The following is a 17,031-nucleotide window of genomic DNA, read 5'->3' as shown; positions in this document are numbered from 1 at the left end:
ATCTCAGCTGATTCTTTCAGAGACTAAAAGCTCAACAGATGTTGGCTAAAATAAAGTTTATTAGAAACAATTTCAACAGGTTGTAACAGTAGACAAAAGGAAGGCCAACAAAGGTCTTGAAAAGATGAACACAGTAACAAGTTTGTGTGTGGGGGGAGGGGGGGGGAAGAGAGAGAGAGACTGTCTGTAATATCACTCATTACAAAACTCAGATGAGGACAACTTCAACGGAGACCACTCTAAACAGGACTGGACTTTAGGGGCAATTACAGTTTATGACTTAACAGGAAACAGCTTCTATAAACATAGAAGACTGAACTCCTATCTAGGTGTCAATATTAAGCATTACCATTTGCTAAATGTATGCAGAGCCAGTCATTCCAGCTACTTTTCAAGTCACCTATACATTAGGGAAAGGCAGCCAAAGGCCTGCCATGTGGTACCGCTCAAAAGCCTAGGAATCTTTTCCCATTAACTTGCAGAGAATGACCTCAAAAATCAGCATGTGAAAGATGACCATCACCAATAACTAAGGACAACAGAGCAAAGGCGTTGCCCTATTAAAGGCAGTGCACATTAGGAACTTTAGCCATTTTCAGCAATAAATCTACAGCACTGACAACTGTTTCATTCTGTCCACACTGGGAGTTAAGTCACTTTTATCAGAGTGAAAGACTCTTTTAGGATTGAGCCAATCTCTTAAGGCTGTTTTTAAAAAAGTCCTTTCTTCTAACAGTTTCCCCATGTTAATTACACTGGAGTTGTGCCAGTGCTAAGCTGATCACGGCTACTAGCATTTTTACCATTATAATATGCTTGTCCTGGGCAGAATTAAGCCACTATGGAAGAACACCCATGGCCACTGGTGCCGTCTACACCAGAGCTTCCCCTGTTGCTACCAGTGGAGTTACACTGGTATTAGCAACAGGTGGAAATTTAGGGAAAAAGGCTAGTTCAGACAAAGGCCTAGTATAGTCAGGGCTTCAAAATGCCACTAACAAAAATCTGAAACCATGTTAGCAACTTTCTAGCAAGAACAAAGGTTTAAAGACTCCTCTAGAAGGAAAAAGTCCTAAAAAGTTCCTCACTGTAAAACTGGTTTACCAGTGGTGCCAATTCAGATTTCTTGCCTGGGTAAGGGGACACAAATCCCCCCCCATCCCGGGCAACAGCCCAGTTCATCTGATCCCATGCATCAGGTCACTAAGCTACTCACTGATTTGGCCCAGTCACATTGTCTGTAAGAATGGTGGCTGGGATAAATTTCAGAGGCATTACGACTGGAACCATGCTATGGCAGCAGCCATACTGATTTATTACAGGACCACTGCTTAAGCGTGGTTGAGCCATGCTCCCTCCCCGACTCCTCATGATCAATGGAACACTAAGTAAATCCTCCCTCCACCCCTAAGTGTCACCACTACTGTCTACATTAAACAAAGAATGCTGTCCACATTACATATTTTTGCAATAGTTCAGAAGAAAGATCAACACTGCCAGAATCTCAGAACTTATACCAAGTGCTTCCAGGCTCTAAAATGCACTATCATTAACACCAGCACAGCTGCTGAGAACAGAGCTTATGTGATTTCAAAGCACTGGTTGGCAGTGTGAATTATGACAACTAGACGAACCAGTGAAGCTGAAATTCTTGTTTCTCACGTAAAGCTGTGTCAATAGCCGATTTTTTGGTTCACTGGCCATTAAAAAAAGAAAAATAAATATTTTTGAGTTGACCTGAAAAAGTTTCTCAGCAAGCCAAGAAGTTGAAATTTTTTTTTTTTTTGGTTTCAGATCAAACTAAACCAAATCTTTTTATTCAAGATTCTTTTAACATTTTTTAAAGGGACAATGAAGTAGGTTTTTAAACAAAGGAGTTTTGAATCAGGAAATTGAAATGTTTAATATTTCCAAAATATCAAAATGAAATGTTTTAATTTTTAATATTTGTAGTTTTTTTGGTCTTTCAACCAAAAACACTGACCAATTTGAAAAAAAAAAAATTAAACTTTTTGGTTGACCCAAAGCTGAATTTTTTGGCAAAGAAAGTTTTGAACTAAAAAATTTCTTGCAGTATTATTCATGCATGCCCTGGAAGCCATTACTGCAGATCTCACCAGTTCAGGTAAAGATTTGCTCCCAGGTATTGCTATCATTAAAATTAATGACATCTGCATGGGCCAAAAGCATTGTACACATTTGCAAGATTAAGACATTCCAAACAATTATTTCTTGCTATGCTTTTGCTTAGCATAGAAGGCTTCAAAACAGCTATGAAAAGCTGTTTCAGCAGGTCAGTGTGCCCAGGGTACTAAGTATTTCACACCTGAAAGCCATCCAGGACTAAAGCCCAATTTACTTGTTTAAATAAGATCAATAAGACACCTTTATACCTGCCCATGTAGACTTTTCAGAGTCTCTCAGTTTTGTTTCAGCCCCACCCATAATTTTTCTTTGACAACTTCCAACAGATTTGCCTTAGGGCCCGCTAGTGGAATGCTTCTCCTCTGAATTCCGACACCATAACTGGTTTAACAGGGTATGGAATGGTCTTAGCATGGGAAAAATGGGCTTTAATATATGGTAATATGGAATTTGCCAGATCAGTTCATCCAGCCCAGTGTTCTGCCTTTCAATTAGCCCTATGACCTCACTCCTGTCCCTGTTTTATCTTTAGTTGTCCCCCGTACTCACTTAGAATCCCGGACCTGTGGATACTCCCCTTAGGCTGGGGGAAGGTCCTTTAGTAGAGGGCGGGCTTCGGCCCACTCACTTCCTGGATCCCAATAGGAACAACAAGATTTATCCATACACATTCAAAAGACAACAAGCCTTCCCATTCACAGTAGGGTCAGATCTCGTAGAAGTAGTGTAATGAGAGTCCCACAAAACCATGCAAAAAGGAAGAGAGAAAATAGCTCCAAAAAGCTAGAGTGCATGCTGTATTGTACAATTCTAGTTTTGTCTAGAATATCTTGGGGCAGTGGAAGGTCAGGAGTATTAGCCACAACCAGCTAGACAAATAGCCTATATGGTCATTCCAAAAAGAGTGATGCCACCCATGCTGTTAGAGAGGGTTTCACTAACTGCTTGTCATTTGTCTTAAGGGAAAAAACCTCCCAACTTGGATAAGAAAAAGATTTTTCTTCCCCCTGTAAGTGACAAGAGAACATATGTTGTGTCCTCATTTTGCATGTTTATGTTTTATCACTGCAAGTCCTCACCTGCATGGCTGCCAGAACCTCTGGGTCGCTGAGAATTTCATTGAGACCAGGCATCCCTGCCATGCCTGGCATACCTCCAGGCATACCTCCAGGAAACCCACCTGCAAATAGAAAAGACAAGAATACACAAAGGAAAAAGTTCAGTCATCTATACACAAGCACATGCACATAGCCCAGGACAGCCCATCTTTTACCAGTCCCAGCCAGGAAGGTGAACAAACCGGTCTTCCACAAGGCTACTGTTGTTCCACCAACTAGAAAGTAGGGGCTTTATCACCTTCTCTTCCTGTGAATATATGCATTTCATTTCATCCATATTTTGGGAATCTAAGGCAATAAGAGGCTCATAACAAAGGCTGCAGTTATTTCGGGTTAACTCACCAAACCAGGTAAAGCCTATCAGCACAAATCCAGTAGCATAAAAAGAGTTTAAGTGTCTGAGGCAGAAGTAACATGGGGCAGGAAGTCAGCAGAGACACACCTCATGAACAAAGCACACCCAGTAGAAATCTTAGGCTTAATGCTTAGTCATGTATTAACAAAATAAACAGTGCCATAAGAAATGCCAATTTTGGACACTAAACCAGAATACATCATGTGTGTTGAGCATGGGGTGGGGTCCCTGCTCATTCATCAATTTCCCGGTAGAACTAGTTTGAAGCCAGCCTGCACTTAGTGTACCCCACCCTCCAGGAAAGTCTTCTCATGCACTGGCACAGAAGTCCCAATTTCTCCCCAATACTCATTGCAAACAATATATAGTGCCAAGAGCATGCAACTATAGCAGGTTTATTATATCCCAATGCTGGGGAAAATATGGGTTTCCTCTGAACAGTACAGAAATTAGGTCTTATTAAATGGATTCTACTAGGTCTTTTGAGAAACTACTCAACTGAACCACATCTCACTCCCAGCACATATTTCCCAATATTCAGTCTGAATTTCCCTTCACCCAATCTCATCATATTACTCTTCAAGAGAGCCCTCCAGGTCACCTTGGACAACTCCTTTCCCTCCTAAATGTATTTTTACAGAGTTCTATTCCTCACTCCTGGTTGGCTAAGCAATACATCATTTTTCTTCTCACACACAACTCTCTTCAACCCAACGATCTTCACTGTTGAGCTCTGAATCCCCTCACCTTTATTTACTATACACCATGAGTTATACTCAGTAGTTGGTAGGAGTCCCCCCTCTCCCCTTCATCCCTCCAAAATTAAAGGCTTCTCAATTTCCTCTCTCAGCCTTGTCCTTTCGCTGAATGATATCGAGAAGAAATGAAAGCTCTGGCCCTGCCCCACATGAAAAAGCCAACCTCCTTCTGCGCCTAATTGATGATGATTCCCAAAAAATGAGGTACCTGGAAAGCCACCAAACTGAGCTCCTCCTGCCTGTTGCCGGGCTTCTTCCTCCTGCAAATGAAAGCACATCATTTCAGAAAGAGCAGTGAAATGGAAGACAGCCTCCTACTAAAGTGGCCTTGTGGGAAAAAAACAGCATCAGCTAGATTCGAGACACTGAAGAGCAGGGGTAGTCAATAGGCAGGACCGCAGAACGGACTGCAAAATCTTTTATTTACTTATTATAGTTTTTTGGGTTTTTTAAAAATGTTCTCTGGAGTCTGGACCCTGACTATACCTTGACCAAGAAATTTTGACCTAGCAAAAAAACTACTCCTGCTTAAGAGTCTAGTGATGAGGGCCACGTAAGTACCTATATACAACAGAAGTGAGAAGAAAACCAGATGGCAAGGTGGGGAGGAGGGTATGTGAGAAACTAGAGAGAGAGGGGAAAAAAGCAGGGGGCGGAAGGAGGAGGAAATCAGAATCATGTTCAGCAAAAAACACCTTTGTGCTGAGATTCAACTTACTGCAGCTCAGCTGTGAATACAGGCAATTCATATGCTTTAATTACTGTTAAAAGTTACATTTTTCAGAAAACCTTTGCTCTGTTGTGTGGTCAAAAAGGAAGTGAAAAGTTAAGCAGTGGTGAAACTGGTAACTGGCTATTCCAGATTCAACAGAATCTGAGGCCTGGTCTACACTACGGGTTTAGGTCGACTTTAGCAGCGTTAAACCGAATTAAGCCTGGACACGTCCACACAATGAAGCCCTTTCTTTCGAATTAAAGGGCCCTTTAAACCGGTTTCTTTACACCACCTCCGACGAGGGGATTAGCGATAAAACCGGCCTTTGCGGGTCGGAATTGGGGTAGTGTGGATGGAATTCGACGTTATTGGCCTCCGGGAGCTATCCCACAGTGCTTCATTGTGACCGCTCTGGACAGCGCTCTCAACTCAGATGCACTGACCAGGTAGACAGGAAAAGACCCGCGAAGGTTTGAATTTCATTTCCTGTTTGCCCAGCGTGGAGAGCACAGGTGACCACGCAGAGCTCATCAGCACAGGTAACCGTGATGGAGTCCTCCCAGGATCGCAAAAGAGCTCCAGCATGGACCGAACGGGAGGTACGAGATCTGCTCGCCATATGGGGAGATGAAGCAGTGATAGCTGAACTCCGTAGCAGTAAAAGAAATGGAAAAGTATTAGAAAAGATCTCCAAGGCCATGAAGGACCGAGGCCATAACAGGGACACACAGCAGTGCCGCGTGAAAATTAAGGAGCTACGGCAAGCTTACCACAAAGCCAGAGAAGCAAACGGAAGGTCCGGGGCAGAGCCGCAAACTTGCCGCTACTACGCGGAGCTGCATGCGATCCTAGGGGGTGCAGCCACCACTACCCCAACCGTGTGCTATGACTCTCTCACTGGAGAAACACACAGGGAAGACGGTTCGGGGAACGAGGAAGATGACGATGGAGGTACTGTAGGTAGCTCACAGCAGCAAGGAAGCGGAGAAACCGGTTTCCCCAACAGCCAGGATATGTTTGTGACCCTGGATCTGGAACCAGTAACCCCCGAACTCACCCAAGACCCTCAGGGCACACAGGAGACCTCTGGTGAGTGTAACTTTAACTATTTGTAAACATTACAAAAAAAAAGCAAGCGTGTTTAATGATTACTTTGCCCTGGCAATCGCGGCCAGTACATCTACTGGAAAAGTCTGTTAACGTGTATGGGGATGGAGCGGAAATCCTCCAGGGACATCTCCAGAAAGCTCTCCTGGTTGAAATGGGGTGATTTTATTAAGGGGACATTCAGAGGCGCCCGTTCCTGCTCTTCTGACCAGAAATGTTCCCCGCTGTTAACCACCCCTCCCCCCACCGCGTGAAGTGATCATCCCAGAGAATCGTGTGTGTGTGTGTGTGGGGGGGGGGGTGGTGGTTTACTTGTGTTTGTGCCGCATGTTAACCGGGAATCCGCAGCCCCCTCCTTTTACATTGAAACCCCATTTTAAATGGACAACCCAATTCATCCTTGATATGGGAAATGCGCTGCTGTTTGCAACCTTTCCCGCATGTTAAGAAGGTTAAAAAAGCCAAAACACTGTGGCCTACCATGGCTGCCTGCAAGCCGAAATATGCGACCTTGTAATGAAAGAGTGTACCCATTGTTCTCTAAAATGTGTCTTTTTTAACCACCTCTCCCTTCTCCACCACCAGCTACAAATGTTTCTCCTTCGCAGAGGCTCGTGAACATTAGAAAGAGAAAACGTAGGACTAGGGACGATATGTTCACGGAGCTGCAGATGTCCGCCCACGCTGATAAAGCACAGCAGAATGCGTGGAGGCAGTCAATGTCGGAGATGAGAAAAGCCCAATATGAACGAGAGGAGAGGTGGCGGGCTGAATCGCGGGATGAACAGAGCAAGTGGCGGGCTGAAGACGATAGGTGGCGTCAGCTTGCAGACAGATGGCAAGAGGCAATGCTCCGTCTGCTGGAGCATCAAAGTGATATGCTCGAGCGTATGGTTGAGTTGCAGGAAAGGCAGCAGGAGCAGAGACCGCCGCTACAGCCCCTGTGTAACCAACAGCCCTCCTCCCCAAGTTCCATAGCCTCCTCACCAAGACGCCCAAGAACACGGTGGGGGGGCCTCCGTCCACCCAGTCATTCCACCCCAGATGATCGCCCAAGCATCAGAAGGCTGGCCTTCAATAAGAGTTAAAGTTTTAAAATGCAGTGTGTCCTTTTCCATCCCTCCTCCCCCACCCATCCCAGGCTACCTTGGCAATTATCCCCCTACTTCTGTGAGGAACTAATAAAAAATGCATGAATGTGAAAAAACAATGACTTTATTGCCTCTGCAAGCGGGAGGGGAGGGTGGGGTGGGGTGGTTGGTTTACAGGGAAGTAGAGTGAACTGGGTCGGGGGGGGGGGGGGGGTTTGGAGGGTTCATCAAGGAGAAACAAACAGAAGTTTCACACAGTAGCCTGGCCAGTCACAAAACTCGTTTTCAAAGCTTCTCTGATGCGCACCGCGCCCTGCTGTGCTCCTCTAACCGCCCTGGTGTCTGGCTGCGCGTAATCAGCGGCCAGGCGAGTTGCCTCAACCTCCCACCCCGCCATAAAGGTCTCCCCCTTACTCTCACAGATATTGTGGAGCGCACAGTAAGCAGCAATAACAATAGGGATATTCTTTTCGCTGAGGTCTGAGCGAGTCAGTAAGCTGCGCCAGCGCGCTTTTAAACGTCCAAATGCACATTCCACCACCATTCGGCACTTGCTCAGCCTGTAGTTGAACAGGTCCTGACTCCTGTCCAGGCTGCCTGTGTACGGCTTCATGAGCCATGGCATTAAGGGGTAGGCTGGGTCCCCAAGGATCACGATAGGCATTTCAACATCACCAATGGTCACTTTCTGGTCCGGGAAGAAAGTCCCTTCCTCCAGCTTTCGAAACAGAGCAGAGTTCCTGAAGACGTGAGCATCATGTACCTTTCCTGGCCATCCCACGTTGATGTTGGTGAAACGTCCCTTGTGATCCACCAGGGCTTGCAGCAGCATTGAAAAGTACCCCTTGCGGTTTACGTAGTCGGTGGCTTGGTGCTCCGGTGACAAGATAGGGATATGGGTTCCGTCTATGGCCCCGCCACAGTTTGGGAATCCCATTTCAGCAAAACCATCCACTATTGACTGCACGTTGCCCAGAGTCACTACCCTTGCTATCACCAGGTCTTTCATTGCCCTGGCAAATTGGATCACAGCAGCCCCCACCGTAGATTTGCCCACTCCAAATTGATTCCCGACTGACCGGTAGCTGTCTGGCATTGCAAGCTTCCACAGGGCTATCGCCACTCGCTTCTCAACTGTGAGGGCTGCTCTCATCCTGGTATCCTGGCGTTTCAGGGTAGGGGAAAGCAAGTCACAAAGTTCCATGAAAGTGCCCTTACGCATGCGAAAGTTTCGCAGCCACTGGGAATCGTCCCATACCTGCAGCACGATGCGGTCCCACCAGTCTGTGCTTGTTTCCCGGGCCCAGAATCGGCGTTCCACGGCATGAACCTGCCCCAGTGACACCATGATTTCCACATTGCTGGGGCCTGTGCCTTGTGAGAGGTCTATGTCCATGTCAATTTCCTCATCACTCTCGTCGCCGCGCTGCAATCGCCTCCTCGCCTGGTCCGGGTTTCGCCTTGGCATGTCCTGGCTCTGCATATACTCCAGGACAATGCGCGTGGTGTTCATAGTGCTCATAATTGCCGCGGTGATCTGAGCGGGCTCCATGATCCCAGTGCTAGCTATGGCGCCTGGTCTGAAAAAAGGCACGAAAGTAGTATCTGATGGACCAGGAGAAGGAGGGAGGGCGGGAGGGCCGAGTGACGACATGGCGTACAGGTACAGGAACAGGGAGAAACACAAACAACTGTCACACAGAATGGTCCCCCCAAAGATTAAACTGAAAACCGTGGGCTTAGCAGGCCATTGATTTCATGGAGGAAGGGGAAGCAAATGAATACAGAACAAATCTATTTTTTACATCTTAAGCTGGCAGCCGACGGTGCAGCATGAGTGATAGCCTCTCCAGTACGATGACGATGGGTACCAATCATAATATACCATCATCTGCCAAAAGGCAAGGGGCTGCTGCTGTGTAGCAATGCAGCCCCACGTCTGCCAGCCCCACGTCCGCCAGCACCCAGCATCGCCCTCGGCCTCTTCTGGGTGCTTAGCAGACAATACTGGGCAATTGGCAGAAAATAGTATATTACGACTGGTAACCATCATCATCGAAACAGTAGCATGTCTGCCCAGGTGGCCATGATTGACAGCCACACCAGTACGACGATGATGGGTACCAGTCACAATATACCATCTCCTGGCAAGGGGCTGGTGCAATGCAGCCCTACAGCTGCCAGCCCCATGGCTATCACTCATGCTACACCGTCTACCGCCAAAAGGCAGTTAGCAGCTGCTGCTGTGTAGCAATGCAGTCCCACGTCTGCCGGCACCCAGAGGACATATGGTGACGGTGAGCTCAGCTGAGCGGGCTCCATGCTTGCCGTGGTATGTTGTCTGCACAGGTAACCCAGGTAAAAAGGCGCGAATCTATTGTCTGCTGTTGCTGTGACGAGGGGGGAGGGGCCTGACGACATGTACCCAGAACCGCCCGCGACACTGTTTTGCATCATCCGGGCATTGGGATCTCAACCCAGAATTCAAAGAAAAGGCGCGAAAGGCGCTTCTCGGCTCTATGAGCTGTGGCGCAAACGTAGTATCTGACGGACTAGGGGAAGGAGGGAGGGCGGGCCGAGTGACGACATGGCGTACAGGTACAGGGAATTAAAATCAAGAAAGGTGGCTGTGCATCAGGGAGAAACACAAACAACTGTCACACAGAATGGTCCCCCCCAAAGATTAAACTGAAAACCCTGGGCTTAGCAGGCCGTTGATTTGACGGAGGGAGGGGGAAGCAAATGAATACAGAGCAAATCTATTTTTTACATCTTAAGACGACGGTGCAGCGTGACTGATAGCCCTCGGCATCTTTCTGGGTGCTTGGCAGCAAATACGGGGCGGTGTAGGATGATGGTCTTCAGGCCTATTGCACAATCGGCTGCTCGGGGAAGACTCTGCTAACGTACGATGACCCGACTTGTAATAGGACGGCTAACAGTCGTAATACACCATTTACTGCCAAAAGGCAAGCCCCATGGCTGCCAGCACCCAGATCGCCGATGAAGGCTACCAGTCTACTGCACCGTCTACTGCCAAAAGGCAGTTAGCAGCTGCTGCTGTGTAGCAATGCAGTCCCACGTCTGCCGGCACCCAGATGACATATGGTGACGGTGAGCTCAGCTGAGCTGAGCGGGCTCCATGTTGTCTGCACAGGTAACCCAGGTAAAAAGGCGCGAATCTATTGTCTGCCGTTGCTGTGACGGGGGAGGGAGGGGCCTGACGACATGTACCCAGAACCGCCCGCGACACTGTTTTGCATCATCCGGGCATTGGGATCTCAACCCAGAATTCCAAGGGGCGGCGGAGACTGCGGGAACTGTGGGATAGCTACCCATAGTGCAATGCTCCGGAAGTCGACGCTAGCCTCGTACTGTGGACGCGGTCCGCCGACTAGAGCACCTAGAGCATTTTATTGTGTGGACACACACAATTGGCTGTATACAACCGATTTCAATAAAACCGGCTTCTATAAATTCGAACTAATTTCGTAGTGTAGACATACCCTGAGGATGCAGAATCCACCTCTGATTTCACTTCTCAGATAATCAAGTAACCAAGACACCTAGCACAACAACTGGGTCCTGGTCCATGATTAAGACTCCTAGACGTTATCGTAATACAAATACTATAATTCCATTTTTAAAAATATACATGAAAGGGGTTGCATACAATAGAATTTCTATCAAAAAAGCTAACCTTGCACTACTCCCAAGATTATGCAGCGCTTTTTAAAAAATGGTTTTGTATCAAAAGCTCACCCTCTGTGCTTTCTCATGTTCCTCTCGGGCCTTCTTTACTCTCTCCAGCCTTTCCTTGATTTCTTTTTCTTCACGCTTTCGCTCATACTTCCTGCGATGTTCAGCAATCTTCTGAGCCTGAGGCAGGAAGAAACAGTGAGTATTCTTGTGCATTTCCAATAGAGACATCATAGTATGGATGTTTTCCTCTGAGATACAGCATAAATTTAGCCACTGAACTAGTTTCAGTGAGTTTTTAAAAAAAAAAAGTGTTGATGACTTCATCATGTAGCATTAACTGACTTTAGAGATTACGTTTACCACACGTACCTTACAAATACTGTCAGCAGTATTGGGGCGTAACAATATGACTGGACTAGTCAAAATATGCACTTCCCCAACATACTCCCTTTACATGAAACTCTGGGATTTACCATTCCCCTTATCATCCACATCATAGAGCTCCCCAAGCTAATACCTTTGGCCAGCAAGAACAGTAATAGAAAAGCCTGGACTCTTCTGCAGACAGTCAATACCAGTTGTTTGCCATACAAACAGGGAACTTCCACAAGAATAATAAAAACATTTTTGCTGCTTCCAAAAACACCACCGCTGTGCATGCAAAATTTGACAATTAGGGCAAAAGATCACTTCCTGATTCTACTTTTGTAAAACGTTGGGCTTTTTGTCTTCTAGATGTCTTCATATGTAAAAACATTTACATGCAAGTTCCTTATTAAACCAGAGCTTCCCTGAACTCAAGCAGGGAAGGAGAGGTGGAAAAGAAGTTGTTTCTCACAAATGTTCTCCAAATGTATTGCCTCTACAGAGTCCCACTGCAGAAGACTACCTACCAGTGATCTCCTTAAGGAAGGGAGCCAAGTGAGGACCCCTACAAGTGGAAAAGTAATTGAAGCACTGCCTTCCTGAAACCAGGTTCTGCTTTCGATAGTGTTGGGAAAATGGTTCATGTCTTAAGTCACTGAATTCCACATAGCAACCCTGCAGATTTCAGATATTGGCATGCATCTGTAACAGGGGTCAGCAATCTTTCAGAAGTGGTGTGCCGAGTCTTCATTTATTCACTCTAATTTAAGGTTTCGCGTGCCGGTAATACATTTTAACGTTTTTAGAAGGTCTCTTTCTATAAGTCTATAATATATAACTAAACTATTGTTGTATGTAAAGTAAATAAAGTTTTTAAAATGTTTAAGAAGCTTCATTTAAAATTAAATTAAAATGCAGAGCCCCCCGGACCGGTGGCCAGGACCCGGGCAGTGTGAGTGCCACTGAAAATCAGCTCGTGTGCCGCCTTCAGCACGTGTGCCATAGGTTGCCTACCCCTGATCTATAATTTGCTTGAGGCGGTCATTCCTCTGTCTGAAAGCTCACACCCTGAGACTCACGCACAAGAACACTACCTAGTGCATAAATGACTGGATATACTCTTATCCTTTTAGAAAGCCTTTGAATTGAGATGGCTTGACCCTTATCTCTCTCTCTATAGAGGTTACAAAGCTTAGTTCTAAGTAGTAAACATTCCCTCAGAATCCAGAGTACACAGCCTTACCTCTCCAGGGGTTTCTGGGGCTTTGACAAATATACAGGCAGTAATATATTGATGTGGAATATGAGAATAAGTGTTTGCCATTGAGGCTGCAACTTCTAGACTCTCCTGCCATGGTAATGACCACTAAAAACAAGGGATAAGTTTTCAGCAGAACCCAAGTCTCATTTTCAAAAATGAAAGACACTTAGAGCCTAAATCTTGCCCCTTCAGCCAGAAGTATTACTGAATGCAAGAATCCATGGGCTCAAAAGGGCCTTTTCATGAATCTAGCAAATACCAAATTTAGAGTCTGAAAGATCAATAGGCTTTTAGATGGGAGAGTATAAATTTGTAAAATGTTTTAAAAGTTTTAGGATTGACAGACGTGGTCTCTTTCACAGAGAGACAAAGCAGATCACCAGCCATGCTGCTGAGTAAAGGAATCTGAGGTCCAGAAGCGTAACCCTGTTTCTCTGCTGGGCAAAGGAACACTTGACTCATGAGAAGAATGAATGGACAGGCTGGAAGCTCTGAGAAATAGGTTTGCCATGTTCAGAATGACATGATTAAGATTACTGTCTCAAAGCAGCTTTCCCTTAACTCTCAGTATAAAAGAAAGACATTCACTAAGCACTGTGGATCCTTGCCCGCTCAAGCAAAACTTCAGGCACTTATTGTATTGATTCGTAGCAAAGAAATCCATATCTGGATGAGCCCACAAGGCAGCTAAGATGAGCCACCAAGAGTCTGAGTCGCCACTGGTAATGATCAGTATCAGATATATACTTAAAAATGTAGCCTATAACCTAATAGGGCAGAGCAGACAGGTTCACTTCATTTTGGATGCTCAATTCCTACAGAAAGACTGCCTCCTCACGGAAGCAACTGAGTTTCACTTTCTCAAAGTAATATATTGTAACTAAGGCTGCAAGTCTTTCACGGAGGTCACAGATTCTGCAACAGCAGTCCTGGGTTTTGCCCGGAGCAGCAGTGACAGGGCCCCAGGCTGCTGACATCCCCACTCCTGGAGGAGCAGAGGCAGGACCCTGCCCCCTGCCCCACAAGCAGCAGCAGCACCCCAAAGCCCCCCAGATTTAGTCACAGATATTTACAGCACAAGTCATGGACAGGTCACGGGCTGTGATTTTTTGATCATCGTCTGACCTGTCCATGACTTGTACTAAAAATACCTGTGATTAAATCGTAGCCTTAATCCTAACCAAGTTATCTGTAGGAATCTACATCAATTACCCTTCAACCTCTGGAAGTAAAGTTTTATGAAAGAGTCTGATGGCTCCCAATTTGAGGAAGAGCATATGGAGTTTCATTCCTGAGGCTTCCACACACCATGGTAAGTTTGAGGAGTGCTTTTAGGATCTCTATTGAGACGAGTCAACCAAGACTATCATCTAATTAATCATCCAATTAAACCCTTGAAGATTGCTGTGGGCAAATACTGCCAAAGAGTGAGTACTGGACTTTCTGAAGTGGAAACACTCACGTCCAGCAGCAATTGTTTGAATCTGGTGTAAAAACCAGCCACCCTTTCAAGGGTTGTGCACCTGAAGCCTTGCAGAGTTGGAGACAAAAGTGCAGTAGACATCAGGCTCAACACTCCGATAATTTCACTGGGTCTTCCAATCTAGTCTTTGCTATCTCCACTCTCTGTATGAGTTCTTGGACCATTTCCCTAGGCAGTCAAGCTAGAGTTCTTGCAGAATCTAAGGGGGTCTTCTGTGAAGACTAGCCCTTGAGCTGTAGCCAAGATATATTCAGTTTACTGTAGAGATCTGAAGGAGCAGCAAGGTAACTCTTGCCTTGCAGGAAAGACTGATCTTTTAGCAGTCAGCCAGATATGGACACACCTAAGGCCCCCCCATACAGATTAACTGCAAAAACTGCCAAGCATTTGGTGAATACCATTAGGGGTGCTGCCTGTCCAAAAAACAGAACCTTATATTAGTTATTGCCAAACATACTTCCTGTGCTTTTGCTTTATCAAGGCGTGGAAGTAGAAGTCTTCAGAGCTATGGTTCCATACCAGTCCTGAAGATTGAGAGGATTATGCTCCCCAGAACAGACAGGTAGAATTTTGTTTTCCTTAGGTAATTTCTTCAATTTGCAGAAGTCTAGAACAGAGCCTTTCCCAATATGGTTGCCAGGACCTCCTTTTGCAGCAGTTTCTGAGAAGGATGCTTGAAAAAGTAAAGTGAGTTAAGATGTGGTATGGCTTATAACTGGAAGGAATACTCATTTATGGGATTTAGGACCCACTGCTCCAGAGAAACACTTCACCATGCCTAAAAAATACTGGGACAAAGTCCCCAAATGGAGAGGCAGGAGAAGAGAAGAAGATCTGATTTTTTTGGAACTGGTTCAGGATCCTTTACCACATCCTTGCTTTTGAGATGCAGCATATGTTAATGAGGTAGTCAAGGGAAAGGAGGAAGATCTTTGCCTCCCAATGGGGATAGAGAGATTCATAGACTGCCTGGGTCTATATTGGAGACCAATCCAGAAGCGGTCTGTTGAAATTCCTTTTTGAGGAACCTAGAAGATGACTTTATGAGGAACAGATTAACCCAGCCCCAGAGATCTGGCCATGGACCTCCTGGTTTTTAATTTTTAAGGCTTCATCGGTCTTAAAACAGAAAAATGGTCAGCTCCTTTCAAAGAGTAAATCTATTTTGGTTTGAGTCATTAAGAGACCTGAATGTCTGAACCAAGAGAGTGTCTTGAGAAACAGCTGTGGACAAAAGCCTGTCAGCAGTATTCAGTGTATCTTAAGAAGCCCTTAATTATTAGAGACCTCTTAGCATTCAAAACCCTATAGGAACTCCTGCTTTTTGCCTTAGGGGGATGATTTAGACTCATAAGACCATCCCAGGCTATAAGCTATGTCAGGCCACATAACCAGAGGCCCGCAGAATCAAGATGGAGAAGAAATAAGCCTTCATGCCAAATATATTACTTTCTGGATTTTTTGTATTTAGGGTAAATTTTACTTTTTCAGCTTTTAATTTATCACTTCCATCTCAACTAAATCTAAAATACAACTCATCCCTTCCTCACAACATGACATGGGAACCTTATTTCCTATAAAGTGAACCTCACAGGCAGGGGGGCTCCAGACCTGACGAATTTAAACAGACACTTTTAGCTTCCTGGGCACAGCCACTACCATGTCCTGAAATCACTTGAGACCAGGAGAAAGCATTTGAAAAAGCCTCAGCTAGGGAATGAAGTAGAAGGGGGGGGTAATCGAATCACTGATTACCCTACACACCAGGCAGAACCAGTATAGAAGGCAGTAAAGTAAAGAAGGCAGATGGCAAAGGATCATGTGGGAAGCCTTCTCTGGAATATCACAGCTACCACTTTTCAAAAGAGCATTGATGCAGGAAGACCACCATAATGCCCAAGTGCCAACTTCCCCATACCCCCTCCACATGGATGAAAGCAAATTAGCTAAGTCTGAAGTTGTCCAAGCTGACATCTGAAGTGATAAGAATGTTCCTATGCCTGCACTAGCTTCTCCTTGAGGTGGAGCGGTTGTAGAATGGCAAGGAACCTTTGTAACAAGAGAGAAGTAGCCCATGGCACCGAGCTTAGGTCTGGAAAGAACCATGCATAGCAAGGATGATCGCACCAGCTTGCTTCAGCAACAGTCTCACCTGAACCAACCCAGCAGACCTAAGGGGGAGTAGTTAGTGCAAAACCCTCTTCCGCATCAGAGCCTTCAAAAGATGCTTTTGGCAGACCAATCCAATTGGTGTCTTGATGCAAACAAGCCCAGATCTGAAGAGGCCCTATCCTTCCTTAGGATCAAGGAAAGCCAACTGCCTCACACTTAGCTAAATTTGACAATGAGATCCGTGGAGCACTGCTGTCTTACCAGGACTGGTTTTGGCACCACCGGCACTGTAAGAGGCGCTTTCCTTTGCCCCAATTTAAGAACTCAAAGCCTAAGAAACTGCCTTCTTGGTTCCTATGGCTTAAAGGGCACCTTTATTAGAGAATAACCCCTTTCAGCCTGGGATTTAGCACAGACTTCTACTCCAAGGATGGCCCACCAGACAAACTACTTATACCTGGGGAGACTTTTTTAGGAAAAGTCTCAGACTTGAGCTACCAGACCCTCTTGCATAAGCAGATTCTGAAGCAGAGATTTCAGGACCTTTTTGGATAAAGCCTTGTAGACATTCCAGCATTTGGCAGGGTCCCTCTCTGAGGCATTTCACGTCTATCTGAAGCAAGGAACAGTGTGTGCAGGGTCACAGGAACCTGCCCTACAGGATTCCTAAGTGGCTCTGTGATCTTGACCAAGACCCAAGGCAACTAAAATGTTAACAAAAAAACTTGATCCTATTCCATCCCTATTAAAACTGCACATGAACTATTTACCACTATGTAAGAATAACAAAAGAGAAAGGGATAGAGTGGTCACAGAAC

At 45.7% G+C, this 17,031-nt stretch overlaps 1 protein-coding gene across 1 annotated transcript in view; it reads right to left on the bottom strand.

Moving 5' to 3' along the window:
* Window positions 1-17,031, bottom strand: part of ST13 (ST13 Hsp70 interacting protein) — a 44,507-nt gene that overhangs the window by 3,528 nt on the left and 23,948 nt on the right. Inside the window, exons 9-11 of the mRNA XM_054031039.1 lie at window positions 11,052-11,168; window positions 4,585-4,636; window positions 3,225-3,325 (exon numbers count right to left, since the gene is read on the bottom strand). Coding sequence (XP_053887014.1) covers window positions 3,225-3,325; window positions 4,585-4,636; window positions 11,052-11,168 — 270 coding nt within the window. The remainder of the gene's footprint in view (window positions 1-3,224; window positions 3,326-4,584; window positions 4,637-11,051; window positions 11,169-17,031) is intronic.

Source organism: Malaclemys terrapin, chromosome 1 (assembly GCF_027887155.1).
Source record: "Malaclemys terrapin pileata isolate rMalTer1 chromosome 1, rMalTer1.hap1, whole genome shotgun sequence".
Taxonomy (NCBI): Eukaryota; Metazoa; Chordata; order Testudines; family Emydidae; genus Malaclemys; species Malaclemys terrapin.
This window is presented reverse-complemented; position numbering and strand designations above follow the sequence as displayed.